The 22818-nt window shown below is 42.9% G+C and overlaps 1 protein-coding gene across 1 annotated transcript; it reads left to right on the top strand.

Moving 5' to 3' along the window:
- The first annotated feature begins 16400 nt into the window (after positions 1–16400).
- znf703 (zinc finger protein 703) lies at positions 16401–19917 on the top strand. Its single transcript, XM_085293476.1, has 2 exons — positions 16401–17077; positions 17594–19917. The coding sequence occupies exons 1-2, from the start codon at positions 16820–16822 to the stop codon at positions 19094–19096; spliced, it is 1761 nt and encodes a 586-aa protein (XP_085149602.1). The 5' UTR covers positions 16401–16819; the 3' UTR covers positions 19097–19917.
- Positions 19918–22818: the final 2901 nt, after the last annotated feature.

Raw genomic sequence — 22818 nt, 5'->3', positions numbered from 1 at the left:
TCAAAATCACTTTCTTTCAGCCAATCCACTTCCATCCCTCTTACACAGATACAGATGATGTCCTCGGAGATGGAGGTGATGTCAAGAAACCACAAAACAATAAAGGAAGAGAAAAAGAGGCAAAGTGGAGGCGCAGGCAGTATGGATGTAGAGAAATGAAAAAGCACAAGAGATTGGAAGCAAAGTTGATGGGATTGGTATTACAAGGAGCAAAGCGAAAGGTTGCATAATATGTAAAGCACAAATGATGAAAAGAGATCACCTCGTGGCATTTTTTGTGCTTTTCTGATACACTAAATTCTCGACTTCATAGACATATTAAATAAAAAGCTTAAGGCCTGTTTTTTTTTCCCCAAGCACAGCTAGAGGGATATTTGTGTACACCTTTGTTTGATCTGTCTGGCATTGTGTAAGTACAGTATGTGCGTGCACCTCGTGTGTGTTCGTGAGGGTGTGTGCTGTAGAGAGAAAAAGAGTGAGTGCGCTGGTGGATTTACAGGGAAGCATGATTTATGTTGAGGAACTTTGATCTTCTAAAAAGGCTTCGGGATTTTACACAACAATAATTCTCCTTAGCCTCAGCTTAAATGGTTCGCCTGTGGCGCGAGTCCAGAATAGGTTTTAATAGACTGATGGGTGTTGGACTCGGAGACAGAGGTGGGGGATAGAAAGGCTGAGGCTACAGGATGAAGACATAATTCCAAAGATGGGATGTTATGGGATCATGTCACTTTATGTCAAAACAAGGCCTATAAATGGAGTCTGTAGCTCTTCTGAAGCTCCATTTATGGCAAATAATAATGCAATTTTAAATAAATACATATCACTTGTGCTAATGTCTAACAAGAGTTGATACAATGGTGATGATGCTTGCAGCACCGCCATCACAGTCTTTCATCTGTCTGCATATCCAGCTGCCTACGCGGGCTGATTCTATATATGTACTTCAGATAGCATTAACGGTTTGGCCCAAATGTAGTGAACAGTTTCAGTGTGCTGTTTATCATGTTTGACCTTGACCAGCAGCAAAGACTTTGTGTGAGGCACCTCAGCTCAGCTGTAGGTAAATATCTGGGCCAGATGTCATGTTTTCTGAAATTTCTTCCTTGAATTCTAACCTACCAACACTTTCTGTTACCTGTGTCAATTTACCTTGGGACTTTTGAGCCACATCCAGTCTTTTATACTTGCCATTACCTATGGCAGCCCACCTCACCACATCTGTGCCCCATTTTGCCCAAACAGTGCTTGCCACATCCACAACTGAGCTATAAGTGCCAAAAACTGCCCAAACTTGTGTCATCTGGGATAAAATCTAAAAGTAGCCCACATAGGGTTAAATGTTGATTAAATGTGGTCTACCCCTTTCTTTCGCCTGCATGTAATTATGGTAGTGAGATTGTGGCGGTGACTTAATTGTAGCAGTAGGATCAAGTAATAGGGTTAAATTGGTCTAAAAGAACAATGGCTTACTGAGGTCAACCCCTTCTGTTGCTCTTCCTATGCAACACAGATATGTCCGGGCTAGCCTGTTCCTCTAGCTTAAGGTAACTCTAGAGAAGTCTCTCACATAGCCTTTCTGAGAAAAGATATTGTCTGATGTTGGCTTTTATTCCTCCAATTTGTTGTTGTCGCTGTTACAAAGCTGTGTCTTATGTCTGTGAAGGTTCTCAGTCATCCAGGTCATCGTAGTCAAAGGAGCTTGCAAAGAAAAGCGTCTGGACTTCTTTAAGTTGCTTGAAGACGTTTCACCTCTCATCCGAGAAGCTTCTTCAGTTCTAAGGTCAAATGGTGGAGAGTCCCAGATATAAACCTAGTGGGAGTAACCCCCCACAGAGGGACAAAAGGACCCCCTGATGATCCTCTAATCGCCTGAGCCAAGGTGTGAAACTGTGTCTTAGTTATTAGCATAGTTACCGAAGTCAGGTGTGTTTTGAACGAGCTTTTCCTCCTTCTGGAACAGAACCTGGCAGTTCCAGTTTGGGTCCTGAAAATTTTCCATTCTTGCACAAGAGGCAGTTTGTCCTGTGAGTTGGTGTTCTGCAATACTGTGGTTATAAAAGTTCAATTCCAAATGGGGAAAAAGATTTAAAAGTATTTGTCAACACTGTGGCTCCTCCCACTTCGCAGAAAGATCATTGTTGCGCTTGTGAATCTGAGAACTGTCTGGGGTTGCATCAATACGGGAATATATCTTATCAGTGGCGGCACAAGAAAATTTTACAGGGGTGGCCAGGCAGACACTGTTACCTACATGTTTTTCTTCTCTGTGGCCAAACTGTCTTTTTTTTAATAATTCAATCTCAGCGTTTACTTATTCAGGTATGACTGCCATGTGAATCTACACCATGAGGAAAAACATAGAATAAGCTTTTTTAAAAATTTAGCTCACCATTATTTAAAGTTAATCTTTTGCTATTATTGATAAATCTCGTCAGATAATTACCATTCAGATAATTAATAATTAATAATACCAGAGGGTTAAACCAAAATCACACCACCAATTTAAGACGACACAGCTACAAGATGTAGCGAGTCAGAGTCTCCATTTCAACTTGGGTCGTAAGTGCGGAATTCAAACTATATACCAGTTTTTGAATTGCGTCGATGGGCCACGTACAACCAGAGTTATGATAAAAAATACACGTGATGTTTTTTTCTGAACAAAACAGTGGCGTTTACAGCAGGAAGAACGGTAAAAACTGCGTTTTCTACAGACAGCGCTAACAAACACTCTCCGCTTGCGAGTGAAAAAAATAAAAATAAAAAACACCCCTTCCCTATTGGTGTTAGAGTTTACCATGTCAGCCAATCAAAAAAAATTATATGGTAACATGTGACATTTGGTTGTTTAGGGAGAAGGGGAAGTTTTTAGGAGCGACACCCGCGACGGAAAGCGGGCGAGCGAAAGACAGAGAGAGAGCGAGTTTTCATATGTGAGACATTAGTGACGTTTAGCGTGTTTGGAGGCTGTAGTTAGTGTGTTGTGTAGTTATTGTTTTGTATTGTGTGTCAGTTATACTGCTGAATTTCATAGTTTCTCCAAAAAAAGCCGTCAAAGGCAGATTCCAGTGTAAACGCTGTTCCCACACGGAAAACTGGACTGATGCACCTCCTGCAGTGAGACCTGCAGGGTTTAGGCCTGTGGTGTTCTCCTCTGTCTTATACTGAACACAAACTACATTTTTTGGACTGGCACAAATAATTTGTGTGCCTTCTTATTTGATGCAGAACACCTGATTGTTCTGTAAATAGATTTAAATGGTTATATAAAAAACGCCTGAGGCCTTGGCTGCATTTTTAGATAAATAGTACCATATAACTTTGTTTGCAAAACTTGTGCCTAATTTTTAGAAATGTACAATTTCTATTTGCATTTCAAGTTATGAAAATGATTCGTTAAACATGTTTGTGGGTTTTACAGTAAAAAATATAACTTTTTTTCTACTCGAATTTTGAATTTTTTGTCTGAATTTAGATCAACAAACATATTTTAAAGGTGAAATATAGAGGTAAAATCAGAAGTAGTCAAAAACGGCCAATTATACCCTGGACCCAGAGGGTTAAAAGGGCGGCTCAGTGTGAGGTGGCCAAGAAGGAAGAACCGCACCTTGGCTCTGCCCATGCGTCTTATTAAAGGGAAAAAATTCACAGTATGTCAAACAAATGCTGAGGAAGTCAAAATTAGATCTAATCATGTAAAATATATTCATGTAATGAAGGAAGTTTTCACAGGACTCAGATGTGTGTTAACACTATGACACAATATTCAGAGAAGTCAACATCCCAGGAAATTCATTTCAAGGTCACACTATGTAACGCTCCGAGAAACTGCAGCAAACTGAAAAGCTAGATCTTAGATTCTGCATACCTCAGTTAGCATGTTCACTGTTAAAATTCCTAAAAGTACAATTAGAAAAAGACTGAACAAGTACAGCTTGTTTGGAAGGGTTGCCAGAGCACAAGAGCATGGCTCAATATCGCAAAGTTGCATGTGAGCCTTCTGGAACAGTGTCCTGTTAAGTGCCATGTTAAAACCATGCACAGTATACCAGCACAAACACCTCAAAGCAACTGTCAAGCACGGTGGTGGAGGGGTGATAATTTGGGCTTGTTATGCAACTACGGGATACAGGCACCTTGCACCATTGTGTCGATCAAAGTATTCTAGAGTCAAAACGTGAGGTGATAAGTCCAACATCTAAAGCTTAACCATAACTGGGGTCATACAAGAGGATAGAGGTCGCAAGCACAATAGCAAAGAATCAAGGCGTCTCAATGGCCCAGTCAAAATGTCAACCTCAATCTGAGGCAGGGCCTTAAGAGGATTGTGCAGTAAAAAACTCCCACAAACTTTATTGAATTTAAGCAACACTGTAAAGACGAGTGGGCCTCGACAACTTGTAGGAGACTGATAAAGTTGTACAGGGAACAATTGTTTAAAGTTATTGGTGCTAAAGGTGGTTCAAGTTATTTAATTTGTTTTTGCATGACTGTAAAATAATTTTATTGTAAAGTATCATTAATGTAAATATATTTTAAAAAACCTCGCCAACCGACCTGTCTCTTTGTTTCACCTCTGAGCCAAGTAGGTGGTTAGAGGTCATCTGCCATAACGACATTTCCCAGAGCTGTGAGGGCTTCTGTGTCTTTGCTCAGGGACACTGAGAAAGTGTGTTTGCTGACTCCAAGGCTTTAACCTTGGCTGCTCCTGTTCAAGGGCAGATTCTTGGCACTCACTACAGATACACTGATACAACACACCAACTCACAGCAACAAAATAAGAAACATAATGTGTTTATAAAGCATTATCTCTGGTGGATAAAAGAACGTTTTTAAAAAGTACCTTAAATTATTTCCAGAGAAATCTTTGCGTGTGTGTGTGTGTGTGTGTGTGTGTGTGTGTGTGTGTGTGTGTGTAAGAGAGAGAGAGAGAGATTGTGGAGAGGAGAGGTCTGTGTTTCTCATTATGTTTTGTGTAATAAGCAGTGATGAAATTGCCGCTGCCGGCTCTCCAGGTGTGTGCTCACACTTTCACATCTGTGTTACAGGATGAGGTCAACTGAAAATGAGCACAGACTCTCATAAAGTACCTTATAAGGTGATGATTACTGATGAAAATGAGTTGCTCAAAGTCAAATTACTTTTCATTAAATGTTGTGCTCATATGCAAACATCTATACAGTTTACATACTGTAAACAAAAATACATACATGGTGGTGCGAGGTAACAAATTCACCTTGGAATGTAAGATAGGTCGGATTCACGTGACCGTAACTTTCATGAAAACCTTTAAGTTTCCCGTAGTGTTTGCCTCTGCCTCCTGTTTCGCTCAGTTTGTATGTTATCATGTAAAATTACACTACATTACTTTCATGGAAGCATAACCATAAATCACAGGCAAGGACACGATGATAAAATATACATGTATGCACTTTAATTTTCTCCTGCCTGCCATTTTCTCCGTTATTGATGGATAGGCGGTTTGTCAGGGGGGAAAATTCCTCCCTGCTGGCCTGCTGAAATAAATGACCTTGGATTTGGCCATGGATTTGGTTTTAATAGCAGCTCGAACAAACACAGTAAATTTACAGCTGGGAACTGCTCACTGAGAAGAACTTGAAATTTGCCAAAGCCATAAGTCCAGTCAGCAGTCTCTCCCTCTAACCATGTCTCTACCCTGTTCTCTTGCACTCCTGAAGTAGATAAGTGGCTCTCTTTCTTTATTTCTTTTGCTCTTGGTTCCAATAGCATTGACGCAGCAGATAATAATCCACACCATGCTGCTCTGTATATTATTGAACTTGAATATATGTGTCTAGAGTGAAAGGTCTGATCTTGTTAAACTGAATTATATTGATGTGCATGGTCTCCAGAGGATGACTGACTTCGTTGCTTGCCTAATTTGCCCTTTTGCATATTTCTCAACATATGCTGCATGGACTGTCCTTACATTTGGTCCATTCATGTCTTCTTTAGGATGAATTTGAACAACAAATCAAAATTAGTGTACTTAATTAGAAATTGTTGGCATGCTAACAGCTACATTTTAAGCATGCTAGCATTGTCTTTTTGAGCATGATTGCAGACTGACAATTTATACTCATGAATTTATACAAATGGATGCTAGTGACATTACTTTCATCAAGCAGCAACCTCCAGTGCTAAACGACAAACAGCACAAAATGTGGACTTAGAGACCATGACATTATCCATCAGTTGATGACATCCTATTTTAAAGGCTTTAGATGAACATTTCTGCCATCAGATTGGCTGTGAACCCTTTGCTCATTGGCTAATGGCTTGTCAATCACATGCACACCATTGAAAACACTCCATTCAAATATAATATGATTAATCTTTACAAAGCAAACTTAAGTTTTTATTAAATATAACCAAAAACAAATGACCAAGGCCATAAATTCATCAACAAACTGTCTACTGAGGTTAAGTCAGAATGCACTAGACCTCTATAGGAAATTATTTAGTGGTCTTCAGATTGACTGCAGTTTTACGTTGTTTTCATGCTGGCCTCACTTTTCCAAAACAGAAGCTACAGTAGTGTTTTTGTGATGGTCTAAATAGATGATGCCAGTGCAGAAATCCCAAAAACGTCACTTTCTCTAAAGGACACCAGAGTCTGGCTTGAGAATTAAGGAAATCACCACTTTTAAAATGCTGCACTTTACAGCAATTAAAAACATGCTCGGTACAAGAACAGCTTTGGTTTCTGTTGATAGGCTCCTTAGGCTCCTTCACGAAGAAGGAGCCCATCAACAGAAAATTACAAGAATTGCAAGACAACAATTACAGTGGGTGGAATTTCTAATGACTCACCCATCTGATACCATTATGGCCTAAAGATATGGGTGTGACTGCTGTGACAGACAGATGTACCAATCTCCTCTGACTCCACCCATTGATTTATGAAGTCCTGGTTTGAATCCTGGAGATGAGACTTAATTTTTTATACAAAATGATTCAAATAAGTGACTGAGACAATAAAATGTGTTTACAATGGCCAAGTCAGAAAGTTGTTTTTGAGACACTTCTACAGGACTGGAAGTCCACACCCGTTACCATCTGGTGTCCTTCAGATAGAAAGCAAGTTTAAGGCACCTCTGCATTGGCTCAATTTCTCTGACCTACATGTAACGTCCATGTTTTATACCATCTATTGTCTAAAAACTAAAGTCGGTTTCCTTCTTGTATTTGTGGTGTTGGCGCCTTTTGAAACAATGTCATGGATTTATCTTACTGCTAATATGACCTTCTGTGTGATGCAGATGTTTATGAGATAGTTTTGTTCAATTGTAGTTTTATGAGTCAGCTTTAGTTAGCGAGCAGCTGTGTCTGTATGTCACATTTTCAGAGTTTATTGATGAAGCTAGCTACTCAAACTTGCTAGGGTTAAATGAATTAGCACCTTCTTGTCCAAATGCGGTCACTGGCTCCAAAATCTCAACATGCTAGCAGACAGAATGCTAACTTTAGGACACATCACAGTGGCTACATCTATCTCTTACAGTCTTTCTTATATACGCTCTTGTAACGTCTCTGTAACAGCCTATGTTACCTTTTATTATAAAACATGAGCCTTCCAGCACTGTCAGCCCACCACCACCCACTGGAGTCATGACAGGAAAAACATCTTTACTATCAAGCTAACTAACAACTCCAATAAAATGTCATCCGACTGCTAAATAGATTTTAAATACATCATTTTAGCAGCCACTTTGAGAGCTGTGAATTTTCCTTTTTTCCTTTCCCCCCAACTTGTCACTGTTTTTCAACATTATGACCACCCGTAGTGGATAGAAAAACACCTAATCCTTCTTAAACACTTATCTTTCGTGATTGAAATGTTTTGTAAAGACTCGTGGCAGTTTTTCCATATTAAAAAAGCTTATGTGAAAACCACAAAACATTTTGGTCTTCATGCGTTAAAGTCACTGGCAGCTGGAGATACTCAGCACTCACTGACTCTAACGTGGAGCTTTGAAATAGCAATCAATGCCTTTATACTGCAAGGAGGGCTTGTAAAAGTGTCACTGGGTGGAATATATGATGTCGTATTTCACTCTCCACTGTCTATTTTTAAACACTGAGTTACGGCTGCAGAAATGTGTACCAATTAAAGGTGATATGATGTATTTTCTGCCTTGCTCAGAGACTCATTCATCACCGTGGACCAAAAAGAAAATTGCACTTACTCTTTCACCCCCTTTCCTTCCTCTGCCATTTGCCCCCTCTGCTCTCCACCCCCACTGTTCTTGTTCACTGTCTTGAGTAATTTACGATACACCGGTAGTGCAACCTTCTGGCAGGAACTGCAAGAGCAGCTTGCTCTCTCTCCTGTCAACCAAATAACCTTTTACAAAAGACCAAACTCAGCCAAGTCATCTGCTGCTACACATTAAGAGAAGACAGGGCTGGACAGAGACTTGGTCAACCTTCAGGGGGAAGAAAAAGGTTCTGTGGATGGAGTCCACAGTGCTGCTCTGCCTCAGGGTGAGAGTGTTGAAATATGGAAGCAAAGAAAGGTCATCATAACTTAAACATCATAAATAATTGCTTGTATTTTAGGTTTAGGTTTCCGGGTTTTTCATTACTACAGTCTGACCAATGTGGACCTATATTAGCTATTTGCCAATCTGTGGATATTAGCATGTTGAAAAAACTACCCTGTTGGCAACACACATACGGTTTTAACACAATTTAGCTTAATCTGGTTTTAAAACACCAAGATGGCAACCATGACATCACTTTGCTTAAGTGATGTTGATGGCGGTGATGACCCCATCTAATGTTAAAGACCTCTTAGGATCATTTACCAGAGGTCACTCTGAACCCTCCGTTGTGGTGCATTCCTGAATAAGTCAAAAAAATTTGTGGAACGCCTCCTCAACTTAGAAAGACCAAGTTTCCAATCCTCACTTGGAAAGAACTCATTATAAATTATTAATCTCTATTGCTTTTCCACAGTGTCTTTGGCCTCACCTCCAATTGGTCGTGGCAGATGGCCCCGCCCCTCTCTGAGCCTGGTTCTGCTGGAGGTTTCTCCAGCAGTTTTTCCTTCCTACTGTCACCAAGTGCTAGCTCACGATGTGTGTGTGTTGGGGGGCATGTATGAATATTGAAATTTTCTTGTATTCTTTTAGTAACTTAACCTCACAATATAAAGTACCTTGAATTAACTGTTGTTGTGGTTTGGTGCTATATAAATAAAATAAACCTGAATTGAACTGAATCATATGGCAGCTACAGCTAGCTTTATGTACAGTCTTTCTTTGCTTCCCTTCTATATTTATCCTAATTTTCTTTCTCCTTAAAAAACCCTGTCATTCGTGCTCTTCACCATTTTGGCCTCTTGACTAGAAGCCAGCAGTTTTCCCTTACTTGCCTTCACTCTGAGTTTTGCTTTGTGGCGACCATAATAGAAATACCCTGAAAATGAAATCACATAGGAGTGCTTCTAGAGTAAAAACTCTTTGTTGATTCTATATCCTTGCACTGCCTGCATCTTGCTTATTTAGAGGCTTGTGCAATATTTGCTGTATAACTGTGGTTCAGAACCTGTATTGCATTCCAGCTAACTCTCTTTACACCTCCCTTGCAACTGGCACGCTATCAAGTGTAGCTGAAATAAATCAACAGAAGCTGTAATTATTACTACCAAGAACAGAGTTGTGTGCCTCTGCTGTTGCAACTGCTGTGTTTCCTAGTCACCGAGATGCCGTCAGTGTGTGTGTGTGTGCTGCAGTTGCAGTGTGTTCCCAGTGTCTGCCGACAGAGGATTAATCTCCCCAGCTGAGGCAGTAGCTAAGGTCAGCAAGGGAAATATTTCATAAGTGTCAGCTTGGCCCGTAGCCCTCAACGCAGAGCTCGAAAATGAGAATGCACAGTCGCATAACAAACGGCTGTGTGTGACTTTGCACAGCTCACATACAGCACTTTGGGGAAGGAGGAGGGGGCGGTGGAGGTTGATATATGGCAGTGCTTCACTTTCATGTATTCATCCTAGCCGGTGAAATACTGCTGGGGACAAGCGCGGTGCTTTGTCACTACAAGGACCCAACCGAGAAAAATATTTTTGACCACACCAGGTCTATGTCTGGAATGTGTTTTCCATTACTGCCTGTTCTCAAACTACAGTTTTATGCTTTATGGAGAATTAATAAAAGTAAATCCCAACTTGTGTCCGACCACATGTAGTTAAACTCAATAAAGCAGGCAACCAGGTCTTGCAGCAAAATGTGCAGAAGGCTATATTGCTCCACAGTGCAAAATATTGCTTTCAATAGACGCTCTATAATTACAACATGTCTTTGCTGGTTTGGCTGTTTGTTTTTCTCGCCTTTGTACTTTTAGATTTCACAAAATGTCATAAATTGGTGGTGGTGTCCATATTAGAATTCAGGACTCTTACCCAGGCCTCTGGGATTTGACTTGTATTGTATATTTGTGTTTATTTACTTTTTATTTTTAGGTTTTATTAGCATCAGTTTTCAGGTCATGTTATTGCCACTAGATCTGGGGTAACGTTTTATGATATCTTAGTTTTCAGTCAGCTTTTAAGGCACCATTACTGCAGTTTTAGGAAACACTGGCAACAAAATGAGTTGAACACTTGTTTGAGCAACCTTTCTCTGACGCATTTTGCTGTCAGACTGGGTTGAAGCAGGATAGTTTTCTTTTTAGTGAGCCTAAAATCAGTCTTGAGAATTGACTTTGTCATAATGACTGCACTTAACACTCTTTACACTGCAAGTTTTCCTGCTCCCGCAGTGACCCTGGTTTGGCGAGATCTCGCAGAAAGATTAATGGCATGGGCGGGCTGCTTTAATGACTTGTTTGATGTGCCAAGCTCGAAAGGTGTTGATTTACTTACTGTTCACACTGATAGGCTTTTAATTGAGCGATACCATCACTTGTCACATCAAAGCCGTTGGCAGCTGACGTGACTTGGCCCCAGAGGAGGTTGCGATGACTGACATGTACTGCTGTAACTTTTGCTGTTCATCAGGTCACAAATGTCAATGAGTCACTTTCTCAAATAAACGAGCTGCTAGATTGAGCAGCGTTTCTTTCTTCTTTTTTTGGAAACTCAGCTTGAGATTCTTTCTGTGAAACTCTGCTCTGGTTTCGATTCTGTCATAAAACGCCGGAGCTTTTCTTCAAGAAAGCATGCTCCCTCTCAACAAAGACTGGATGATGAAGACGCAGAGGCGGTGACTCTGACCATGAGCAGAGGAAGCACCAGTGACTTAAACAAGCGTGAGGAATGTGTTAGGGAGATTTTCTTTGCCCGGCCTGTTGTTGTTCCTTTTACCAGACCTGTCACGGCTCCAACTTGTGAATACCTTGATTGTGCTTCCATCAAAATGACCCCCCCATCACCCTCCTTCATCAGACCAGCAGAAAAGAAAAACATCTTTTGATGTCATCTGAAATTTCACACAACAATGCAGGATGATCTGATTTGAGGCAGACCCTGTCTGGCAGTGCAGGCCCTTCCTTCCCTCCTCCTCCTCGTGCTCTTGATAACTTCTGCGTGTGGAGGACAATAGCTGCTTTTGTTTTCCGAGCGTGCAGTGACGACTCGAGGTCATGGGCGTCGCGCAGCCCTGCGCGGCCTTCCTGTGAATGTGCTTCAGGTGGAGCAAGCACGACGAGGTGGAACCCCGCATGGAGCGGGACTCGGAAATAAAAGCGCCAATCTGCACACGCGGGGGGAAGCCTATTATCCCGGCGTGATTATAATGCAGACAGATAGACGACAGGTAGGCAGAGTGGATAAGAGCGTTAGCTCGCGAGACGTGATGAGCTGACAAGAGAGACAATCTCCCTCCTAAACCGGAGAGATAAGGTTGTCAACCACAGCTTTGACTCTGACACACACACTGCTTCTCTATGTAGGCAGACAGATAGATGGCACTGTACGGGCACTATAAAAACACACACTGTTAAGATGTTATCGTGTACAGTGCGGACTGTCTGTTTATGTTTGCGCGCACAGGGTTACATTTGCACGTTCGAGCGCACGCACATTCAACTGTGAAAGGATTAGTGTGTGTATGTCAAAGACAGAGGGAGAGGCACCCACAGAAAGATAAACGAGGAAGTGTGAACACATTAAGTACACTGTGTAGATATTGTTTGTGGACCTTTCAGCTCAAGGAAATCCTTGTTTCAACATTCTGTCCTGGCTGGAATGTTGCCTGCGAGGCTCTTTTTAAGTGTTTCGGTCTAAATGCCATGTCTGCTACACCCCATGAAACTGTCTTAATCCACTTTTTTTCCCCCTTGGTTTTATTACTGCTGGAGAAAACACTTGGGGTTGAGCAGAGCCCCAGCCTCAGGCCTCTATTCCCATTCCACACACCCCATAAGTCAGTCACAGATAATTAAATAGGAGTTATTTACACTCGTTTTCCCTCCTCTGCCTCTTTGGCGCTTTTATCATTTCTCTCTCCTCTTTGTACAGTCTCGGCACATATCTTTCAGACGCCGACGTTATGGCCGAGGCCAAAAACGGTCGCGGTCCGACGCCAAAAACTGCAACGGTTGTGAGGCGGGCAGCCAGAGGGGACGTTGTTTCCACATCCTACGGTGTTCTAGTCTTACAAACCAGGAAATATGAATCATATTATGCTATGAAAAGAGCAAATGCACGTGTCCACATTTTTCCATTTGACCATTAAATTGGTGGTGTATCTGACAGTTAAACTGTTGTTATCAGCAGCCACACGTTGCCAGCTCCATGCTCAGTAATTAGGGGTTTATTATGGGACACCATTTTTTAAACATGGTCATGCAGTTTGTTTATATGTATCTATAAATGGTGAGCCTCTTTGTGTATGTGACTGTGAACTTTAATTACAATCTAAGCATGTTAGCAATGTGTGTGGTAATACCACGTTCCACATGACTCACAAGTCAGATCTCAGAACTTGGGAGTGACGACATTTCTGAGTTAAAGCGCTCCAGTGGGAAAGTTGCAAAAGCGTGTTTGTTTGTTTTGTTTCTTATCAAGGTAGAGCCATTCATGTACCACTAGCAATTAGGAATGGGAACCGAGAACTGGTTCTCATAGAAAACTGGCTCCCAGTAGTCCGATTCCTTGAAACTGTGAGTCCGCCTGCCTGTCGATCCCGGTTATCGGTTCATGCAATCACGCTACAATCAGCTGATTTTAGAGGAGGAAAAGAGCGATGCAGTCTAGAGCGCGAATATGCACATTTATGCATGCTAACGCTTAGCTAGCCAAGAACCCAGGGTGAAAGCTGAGTGAATGCAGACAGACCCTGAACTTCAACAGGTAACAAGCAGATGAGCAGTCAGGCTGCAGCCTCCCTTTCTATTTGTTTATGCTTCTAAAGCAGAATCACTGCAGCGATCGCTGTTAAGAGAAAGATCTTAGAGACGTGTGTCCTCGTTAGGGATTTGTGTTGGTGTGTGGGGTTGTTTATATTGTAAAATAGTGATTATGAGACAGTGTGTTTCAGCTTTTTACAGAGTAACATGAAAGTAATGTAACGAGTAGTACAACAAATTGCTTTTTTTATTGCTGTTTTGCGATGGTGGTGACTCTCAAAACGGAGCCAATGAGAACCCAAAAACAATCGACAAGAACAGATAAGGAATCAAATCGACTGATTTCATGGATCGAGCCTGGTCAGTCCTCTGGACATGGCATGTTTAGCGATTCATAAATACACAACAGTTGTGTCCATGCAGTCAGACTACCCTGCTGCCCATTAGCAAGAACGCAGGTTTAAAGCAAATCTGAACTGGCTTCACTTTGCAGATGCAGAAGTTGCCTTTTCCATATAGTTATATTAGTTATATGGCTAGGATGTAAATTTTGCATGTTATTGCTCGTATTTTCTAGATTATCTTTTTTTCCACCTAGGTTTGTTTTGTTCCAGTCTAATAAAATAAATAAAAAAATAAAACAGACTAATATACAAAAACTCTTTGTTGCGAGAAAGAACAAAAAATACTTGAATGTGCTTCATGGATATAATAAGGCAACATCTTGGACCCTAAAACCTTCACAATTTTGACTATGAAATAAATGTTCAGACATTGGAAATTTAATGTCAAGATCTTTGTAAGGGTAGAAAATGTTTGCTGAGGGACCCAGCCAGATCTTGTCAAATTCTGGCTGACACCAGTGACAACATGTAGAAGTGTTGGGGAAACAAAAAAGACTCAAATGAGTGCACATCAATGTCATCTCCTCATTAAACGATCACACAGCGTCTACACGAGGCTAATCCCCGCGTGCGCCACAAAACTCCTCAGCAATTCCAAACATGGAGCAAAGACAAACGAGCAGATGAGGATTTGCTTGAGCCAGGTTTGAAGAATTCAGCTGCCTAATGTCAGCATTATATATTTACTCTGGAGTCAAGCAAAGGCAGCTTTCAACACAGGAATGAATTAGACCCCACCACAGAGCTATAGCGTCCATTACAGGCCTCAGCGGCTTTATAAATCACAGGATCACAGGGGCATGTGGGGTCCGCTCCTCCTCAGCCCCTATCGGCCCCCATCCTGAGGAGCAGGGGGTGGTTTGTTTGGCTGCTGTTCCAGCCAAACCCAAGGCTTTGATACAACCATGGAAAAGGCATGGAAATGCCTCAAGGGCCAGCAGGACCTGGGCATGCTGAGAAAACTCTTTAACAGAAAAGCTGTCGCCTTAAAATATCCACAACAGGAAACAGCCATCAGTCATCGACACGCCAAAACAGCTGTTACCAGCCTACATCAAGGGGACACATGAAAGGAGTTGCTCCCTGTTGTTTGAGCCCTCCCTTGTTTCATTCTCTCACTGCCTTTGTCTGGCTTTTCCCAGTGCCCTCCTCCTCGGTCTCCTTTTGGACGCCCCTTCCTTATCCAACCCCACCTACGACTTACCCACTCACCCTTTTAACAAGTGGATGACTGTGTGGTAAACAATAAGACACACGACTTAACCGGCTGTCTACGTTGTAAAAAGAAAAAAGAAAGAAAGAAAGAAAAAAATCGTAAGCTCTCAGCGTTACCTTTGCATATCGCAGCGAGTGCGTCACCTGTTTATGTGTCTCGACCCGAGGTGGCAACAGACAGGTTTAAACAAACAGACAGGAGACTGTACCACCGCACTTAGCCTGGCGGCGTGCACGTTCACATATTCTTGGATCTCTTTGGGTCATTGGAGCGTGAGTGGCAGCGTGTGGGTGATGAATGATGACTAAGCCTAATGATGACAGGTCAAACAGTGATGCTGTTGAATGAGGCTGAAGTGACTTCATCCTCCTCACACTGACTTTCCACTCAGCTGCAGATAAATGGCAGCGGCCATTAGAATCAAGGCGCTAGGCTGATGGCAGTGCCTCTTGATAAGGCCGGCTTGTGCTGTGAAATGTCAAACAGTTTTACCTATTTAACCTCAGAAGAAAGGGCTGTTCTGATTTCTCTTTAGCCAGTAATCAGTGACCCATGAAACTACTTTAAACATGCTGACTGTTACAGTGTTGTAATATGTTGGATTATGGATGGGGGAGTTAGAGCCAAGCCATCTGATTGGTAGGAGGTGGCGTTTAAACCGGGATGGAAATCCCCATAAAGCACAGCTTGTTCTTTATAGAAAATGAAATTCAATTACTGGCTTACTAATTTGGCAGCCAAGGAGGGACTCTTTTGCAGTTTTATTTTATAAGCATGTATGAGTTGGAGAAGAGTTCTCAAAGTACCATTTCTCATAATTACAATAGCAACTGTCATTCAACTCTTAACATGCCAGTGTTTTGAGAGGGCGGGGACGTGAATGCACAAAACAAGATGGAAAGATATCATGTGCTGTCACAGCAAAATACATAAAACTTGAATCATGTGAATTTGCTCTAAGCTGGAAAAATTGAGTTATGTCCAGCAGAGATGGCAGCGGGGCTGTGATAATGCAATAAAGCTATTAACATGCCAGAAATGCCCATGGACAGTAGGTTATTATTATTTTGAATTACACGTACCTTATTTCCATGAATGGCGTTGGGTACATTCAACAGAAAACTACACACGCAGTTAGTTCCCAGCAGTCGGGAGACGTTTGCGTGTGGAAGCACTGTGGATAAAGTTCCTGCTGCTTAAACTGCTCTCAGATCTGTGGTGCAAATATTTTACTGCTACTTTATGTGTAGTTTGCACTGGGCTTATGGAGGTCACTGACACAGATTTCCACCTACATTACAGCCCTGGGTAAGAGGGTGAGGCAGGGAGACAAACGCCCCTCGCCTCCCTCACCCCACTCCACCCCATCCTCGCTCCGCCCCTGCTTGTAAATGCGGGCACTTATGATTGGACGGCGGCTCCTTGCTTTGAAATCCCTCCCTTCCCGTCTTTAGTATGTGGAAGAAGTGAGGTATTGTGAGGCTGCTGCAGTGGGAGAGAAACACTCACACGGGAGGACTGTCGCACACTCTGTCCGTTGCGGGGATATTCCTTCAACTTACCCGTTATTTTGAAGAGCAGTGACTACTTGTGGTGTTTTTGTTTCCATCTTCTCCAACACTGGATAAGGAATATTTAGGAATAACTGACGGGTAATATTAAAGAGCCCCATAAAGGATGACATTTGGGCGATTTGTTCCTCTGTAGAGCCAGCTTTGGTCCGACACGAAGGACGCGCACAACGCACTGCCCTGTGGATTACTGCACTCTCTCTCTCTTTTTTTTTTTTAAAGTTCATCACCATGAAATGTGCTTCTAAATGAAAGTGAACCCCGCGGCCACCCGTTACATGCCTCCGTCCCTCTTTGCGCCCCGATCCAGATGAGAGATCTCCCCGGTGGACCTGAACCGCTTTTACGCAGCCAGTCCCCGGAACGCAGCGCCGCCGACGATCCACACCGGACAGGAGCGGAGAGACCGTCCGTTCCCACACCCACTCCTTGTCTTTCTCCCTCGGATCCTTCGCGCCAGGCTAAAAGGCTTCCTATCCGGATCGTAAAGATGTTGACGGCGCACAGCGGCCACTTGCTGCACCCGGAGTACCTCCAGCCTCTCACATCCGCGCCTGCCAGTATTGAAGTAAGTGGATAAGAAAAAAAAAATTAAGATATGTCTGCGGCACCAGATGTCGTTTTTCTCTTTGTCTTTTTCTTATTCTTCTTAATTTGAATTATTTCTTCTTAAATCCACGAGTGTAGGAGGGCTGGAATGTTATCCGACGAAAATCCCGTCTGCGCCATTTTACGCACGGCAGTTTTTTGGGGGCAAAATGCAAAACACCAGAGTTTATAAATACAAAATGACTGCAACTTATAGACTTTTTAAAAAAATCGCCACTTTAACACCACGTTGTTAATCGTTCCGTTTGTATTTATGGAATGTTTACGATGTTTTTCATTTTCTTTTCTTCGTTTTTACCTAAACTTTGCTTCAACTTTCACCCTCTGACGTCTTTTATTCATTTCACTGTTGAAAAATTAGAATATAATATCTCGGAATTAATTTTTTTTTATCTGTATGGGTTTTATGGTGTAATGTTTGATTTGCTTTAAAAAAAATCTTTTATCTATTGCTTTTGTTTTTGTTTTTCCTCAGCTGGATGCCAAGAAGAGTCCTTTGGCCCTGCTGGCACAGACCTGCTCTCAAATTGGTAAACCAGACCCCCCCTCTTCCTCCAAGTTGGCCTCCCTCTCCTCCAGTAGTCTGGGAGACAAGGAGCCCTCCAGCCGGTCATCCAAGTCCGGAGAACAGCACCAGTCCCTGGAGGACAAATCCAGCTTCAAGCCTTACTCCAAGTCATCAGGCGACTGCCGTAAGGATGTTCTGGTGACGAAGGGGCCTTCAGATAAAGCGTCTTTCAGGGTGCCAAATGGAAGCTCCGGTGGTGGTTCATGTCCATCTTTCCCTCCCCATTCACGGTCACCCGGCTCTAGTTCTCCTCCCCTGCACAGTCAGAGCCAGCCCCACAGACAAAGTCATTCCCCTTCCATACAGCCCCCACCACACTCGCAGGCTCCACACGTGGACAGCAAACCTGGGAGCTCAGAGCCAGCCAGCTCGGACAGTAATAGCAACAACGCTGGTAAAAAAGACTCAGATGCAGCTAAGTCAGGCATGGATGGTGCACAGTTAGCCAACTCCAGCCACGTACGGGCCAGCGCCAACTCCAGCAACGCCAGCTCTGCAAGCAGCCCGCGGCCAGAGAGCAAGGCTGACCCGCAGGCCTCCTCACAGTCCAGTCTGGGCTCAGGGCACATTGCCCCAGTCTCCCCATTTAAACCAGGACACTCTGTCTTCCCCCTACCCCCTGCTTCTATGGGCTACCATGGCTCCATTGTCGGGGCTTATGCCGGCTACCCGTCCCAGTTTGTCCCTGGCTTGGACCCTACCAAATCTAGTTTGGGTTTAGGACTTTCAGGGAAGCACCCCAGCTCCAGCCCACTCACTGGAGCCTCACCCCCATCTCTGATGCAGAGTTTATGTCGGGACCCTTACTGTCTGAGTTACCCCAATGCACCCCACCTAGGAAGCAGTAACTGCTCCACCTGCGTCCATGACCCTTCGAGCCTCAAGTCTGGTTTTCCCCTGGTTTACCCCTCACATCACCTTCACTCTCTACACTCTAGCTCCTTGTCCTCTAGCACGACCCCCTCTCTTTCCCACCCCCTTTACACGTATGGTTTCATGCTCCCTAATGAACCGCAGCCTCATGCCTGTAACTGGGTGTCTGTTGGGGGTCCCTGTGACAAGCGTTTTGCAACATCAGAGGAGCTGCTGGCCCACTTGCGTACCCACACAGCCCTGCCTGGTATGGTGGACACTAAGTTGTTGTCTGCCTATCCATCATCGGTTTCATCGACAGCTTCCTGCCATCTCCACTTGCCCCCACCCAGCAGCCCGGGTACCCTGCCCAGTTCCTTCTCCCTCCGTGGCTCTCCTGGCTTGGGTCTGGCACGCTACCACCCCTACAGCAAATCCCACTTGCAAGGAGCCCCAGGACTTCCCATGCCATCCCTGCCCTCCTCCTCAGCCTACTACTCCCCCTATGCCCTCTACAGTCAGAGACTGGGCTCAGCCTCAGCCCTTGGATACCAGTGACATCCAAAACTGCGTTGATGCCCACAGACTGCAGGCACCAGCTTGGGATTCTCCAGAGCAGCCCTGAAGATGGATAGTCAAGATTGGGGTCATCACCAGTACAGGGCATCGTGCCTGTTGGCCTGCCTGCCAGGAACACCACCTGTTAGCCTCAGGATTGCGACTGGTGCTCCAAAGGCAAAAGACTGATGGATCAACTGCAGCAGCAGAGAAAGAACAGACTTTGGTGATCCAAGACGGGTGGGAAGCAGAGCTTAAAAATGATAAACTTGTCTTGATTTCTTTTGTTTTTCTCAATATCTCTCCTAGATCTTAAAAAGTCTGTATTTATTTTTCACTCAAGCGCTTGGTATTCAACTCCTGGGGGTTGGAGGTTTTGCTGTCCAAATGAATTCTAACTGAAAAGGAATGATTTAAGTATACTACCATTATGCCTATCATACACACACAAAAAAAGTTGCACCATAATGAAGATGGATTGTGAGGTTTTATTCTGAGAACCTCTTTTTAAATTTTCTTTCCTTACTGCTGTTTTGTTTTGTTTTTTCCTCATCCTTCACTGCGTTATTCAGACTCTGGAGAATTGCATGTCTTTGAGAATTATCTTGAACAATGCCATTATTTTTATTTGTACATATGCAAAGATGTAATATTTTTTCAAGCTTACATGGGGTCAGCAAGCTACAGTCTCCCAAACAAATGGTGCAGAGATTAAAAAAAAACAACAAACAATATACAAAGAAAAAAAAATCAATGATGGCTGTGCTATCCCACCAATAGGAGAAAGTCTTATTTTGTTAAATAAATGATACATGATTGCATTTCAACTTGTTTTTTTTCCTCTTTTCTATTCTATATATAGCACCATGAAGTATCTTTTTGTCTCAAGCATCAGAGGACACAGTAAATCTCGCCAGACTGCAGCACTGCACTTATCTAAGCCCATCTATCATACTGGCTCTCACAGCCGCGCTATATGTGGCTGTGTGTAATATTTCATGGCTCATATCAGTTGACAGGGCCGTCCTAAAGAGGCCACGCTGGGTCACATTAGCCCTGTTAGCGAGTCTCTGAAGACTTTCATCCCACCTACTCTTCGATGCCCGCATTGCTTTTGTTGTTGCGGGTGCTGCGCTTAATTGCTGATTCTTGCTTGTGAGGCCTGGAAGCAGCCACCTCAGCAAAGAGGACGGCTGTGCCGGGTCACTGGGACTTCAATAATGACCTGAGGGAGACGTCGACCTGGGAGCTCCTCACGCTCTGACGGATTGGCCTGAAACACAAAGGCCAGAGCTGACAATGGGAGGCGGTTAATAGAGAAATATTCATCAATGTGCTGACACCTCCCCTGAGGAGAGCCGGCTCTCTTGCAGGAACCGCAAACATGGAGGCCACTGTCCTGATGCGAAGAGCCATTTTCTGTGCTGTTTGGCTGCTGCCCCGTGGTTTACTGAAGTCAGCATTCTCCACTCAGAGCTGCTGGATGCTAATTTAAAGGGAAGGACTCGGTCTATCTTAAAGCCACACCACTGCCATTAGTGCTTCAGCCCTGATAATGTATCTGTGGCTCCACTCTATTTGGCTGACAGGGCGTAGGTGGCGCAGAGCGCCGTGGCTGCGGTCTCCAAGGTGGCTATTGACCCCGACTCCCAGACTCCTCCACTCTCGCGCTTCATTAGCACTCCAGACAGGGGAGAGGCAAGCACAGGTGTCACTTGACAGGACCATTAACAAAATGGATGACCCTCCCAAACCACATCCAGCCCCTGCCACACCAGCAAGGTCACGGCGCCCTGATCACCACTCTGGATAGCTCTTTGGGACAATACGCCTATTTTTCTCCTTTAGAAACCAGAGCCAGGCACTTGTCTGAGAGAGGACAGACTTACTTTCATGTTCTTGCTTTTCTTATGTCATTTATGAAGTAGTCTAGACAAAATAGGTCAAGGATGCAGTGCATTTCTTTTGGAACTTGCAGAGTTGTGGTGCTAGAGATGTAGTGGATTATGTTGCCCCTTAAAGTTGTGCAGGTGAAACACAGGTGAAAAATGAAGCGATCGTCACTGTTTTCTTGCTTTTGATGCACATCTATGCAGCTGCTGGGATGCTGTTTTACAAACTATGCACAGAGACCTGGTTACACCAGCCTGAATCTGAAGATGATTCACACTTGGAGGTCACGCAGAGGGGAGAACTTTCAATCTTGTCGGGAGGGTGGTGGAATTAATTCCACTGTTGCCAGTTTACACTCGTTCATCAAATGCCTCACTATTCTCCCTATCCCGGCGCTCATCAATCTCCTACATCTATCTTCTCTCCCCCCACACACACTCTCACAGCTGAGTCAACACCCACACACTCCATTTATGTCGCCTCCGCAAGACTCTGTGTGTGTGTGTGTGTGTGGGTGTGTATCCAGCACTGATCTTTTGTTCACAGAGTGCTTACACAAATGTCCCTTTCACCAAAAATGGAGATTTTTTTAAATAAGGGTACAGTTGACGATATTTTCCAGCATAACTAAATATCTCTGTTCTGAAACAAAACAGTGCACGCCTTTATACTCTGAGATATGTGCAGACACGTACACGTAAGCTCAAAATGATCATGTATGAATGAGTAATAACTCTTTCTTATGCTTGTCAGCACATGCACATATGTAAATGACTGTAAAAACAACAAAAAGAAAAAAGAAAAAAAAATATTTAGATTTAAATTTCATCACACTAAAAATAATGAAATGAAGCGACTTTGAGAATGTTTTTAAGAGTTACATTTGTAAAAAAAGAACTGAGTTAATTTATTTCTTCTGAAACACTATCTGACTCTGGTGGGTTGAGTGTGTCTTTACTGTGGTACTCCACAGTAAAAATATAGCAATTTTCCAAGTAATTTAACCCGTTTTTAAAGTAAATATGACAAATATAAATTTATTCTGCTGAATTTCTGCTCTGCTTAATCTTTGTTGCGCTTGATTAAAAATAATACTTTTCTTGTTTTTCTAAAGAGGGTGACTCCGTCCTCTATAGACTCCCATGTAGAAATGTCTGTCTTTACAGCAGATCTGCAGCCTGGTTAAGACAAAAAATATTCCAGTTAGTGAACTGGAGCCCATGTTTGTCACATTTGTACCTGTAGGAGTATTTTCATTGGGTCTATCCATATGTCATATCAGCACTTGCGTGGTACGCACTTTTCAAAAAGTGAAATTATAGTGTTTTATTAGTTTGCTACTTAGGACTAATTAGCAAGTATGTACAGTTTATGGATGCCATTTGCTAACCAAGCTAGCCAGTATTAGCTGCAATCTTAGCACTCCACCCTTTCATCCAAATGAATGAAAGGCAGTCACCTATGGTTGTAAATTAATTGATAAAAAGAAAATGTAATTACAATGGCAAGTTTCAAAATGTGTTCTGAAAAAAAGAGTCATCGGGGGCCCATGTCCATCTTTTATATACAGTATATGTGGTCTGGGTATATCTTAACTGTTACCCCAAAGGAAGAACTACAACACTTCCCCAAATAATTCAGTATCTTATAAAATAAAACAATTATAAGGTTATTCTGTACCCTCTAAAATCTCTGTATTTCACTTGAAAAATCAATGCTTTGATTTTATAATGATTTCTCAGAAAATGATTTCTTGCTGACAACACTGATGTCGCACTCTTTTTTATCCTAACATATGATCAGAGACAGGAGTGAGCCTTGTTACACGT

The sequence above is a fragment of the Mchenga conophoros genome, linkage group LG12, assembly GCF_057382185.1.
Source record: "Mchenga conophoros isolate Kocher_MC1m ecotype Shallow Benthic linkage group LG12, M_conophoros_male_GT1.1, whole genome shotgun sequence".
NCBI classification, from domain to species: Eukaryota; Metazoa; Chordata; class Actinopteri; order Cichliformes; family Cichlidae; genus Mchenga; species Mchenga conophoros.
The sequence above is the reverse complement of the archived record's forward strand: the minus strand, read 5'-3'. Positions and strand labels throughout refer to the sequence as shown.

What these genes read in the sequence shown, in the direction of transcription:
- znf703 (XM_085293476.1), top strand. Translation starts at nt 16,820, where the DNA reads ATGAGAGATCTCCCCGGTGGACCTGAACCGCTTTTACGCAGCCAGTCC. An exon ending in CCGCGCCTGCCAGTATTGAA is followed by an intron (nt 17,078 to 17,593) that starts GTAAGTGGATAA and finishes GTTTTTCCTCAG; the next exon opens with CTGGATGCCAAGAAGAGTCC.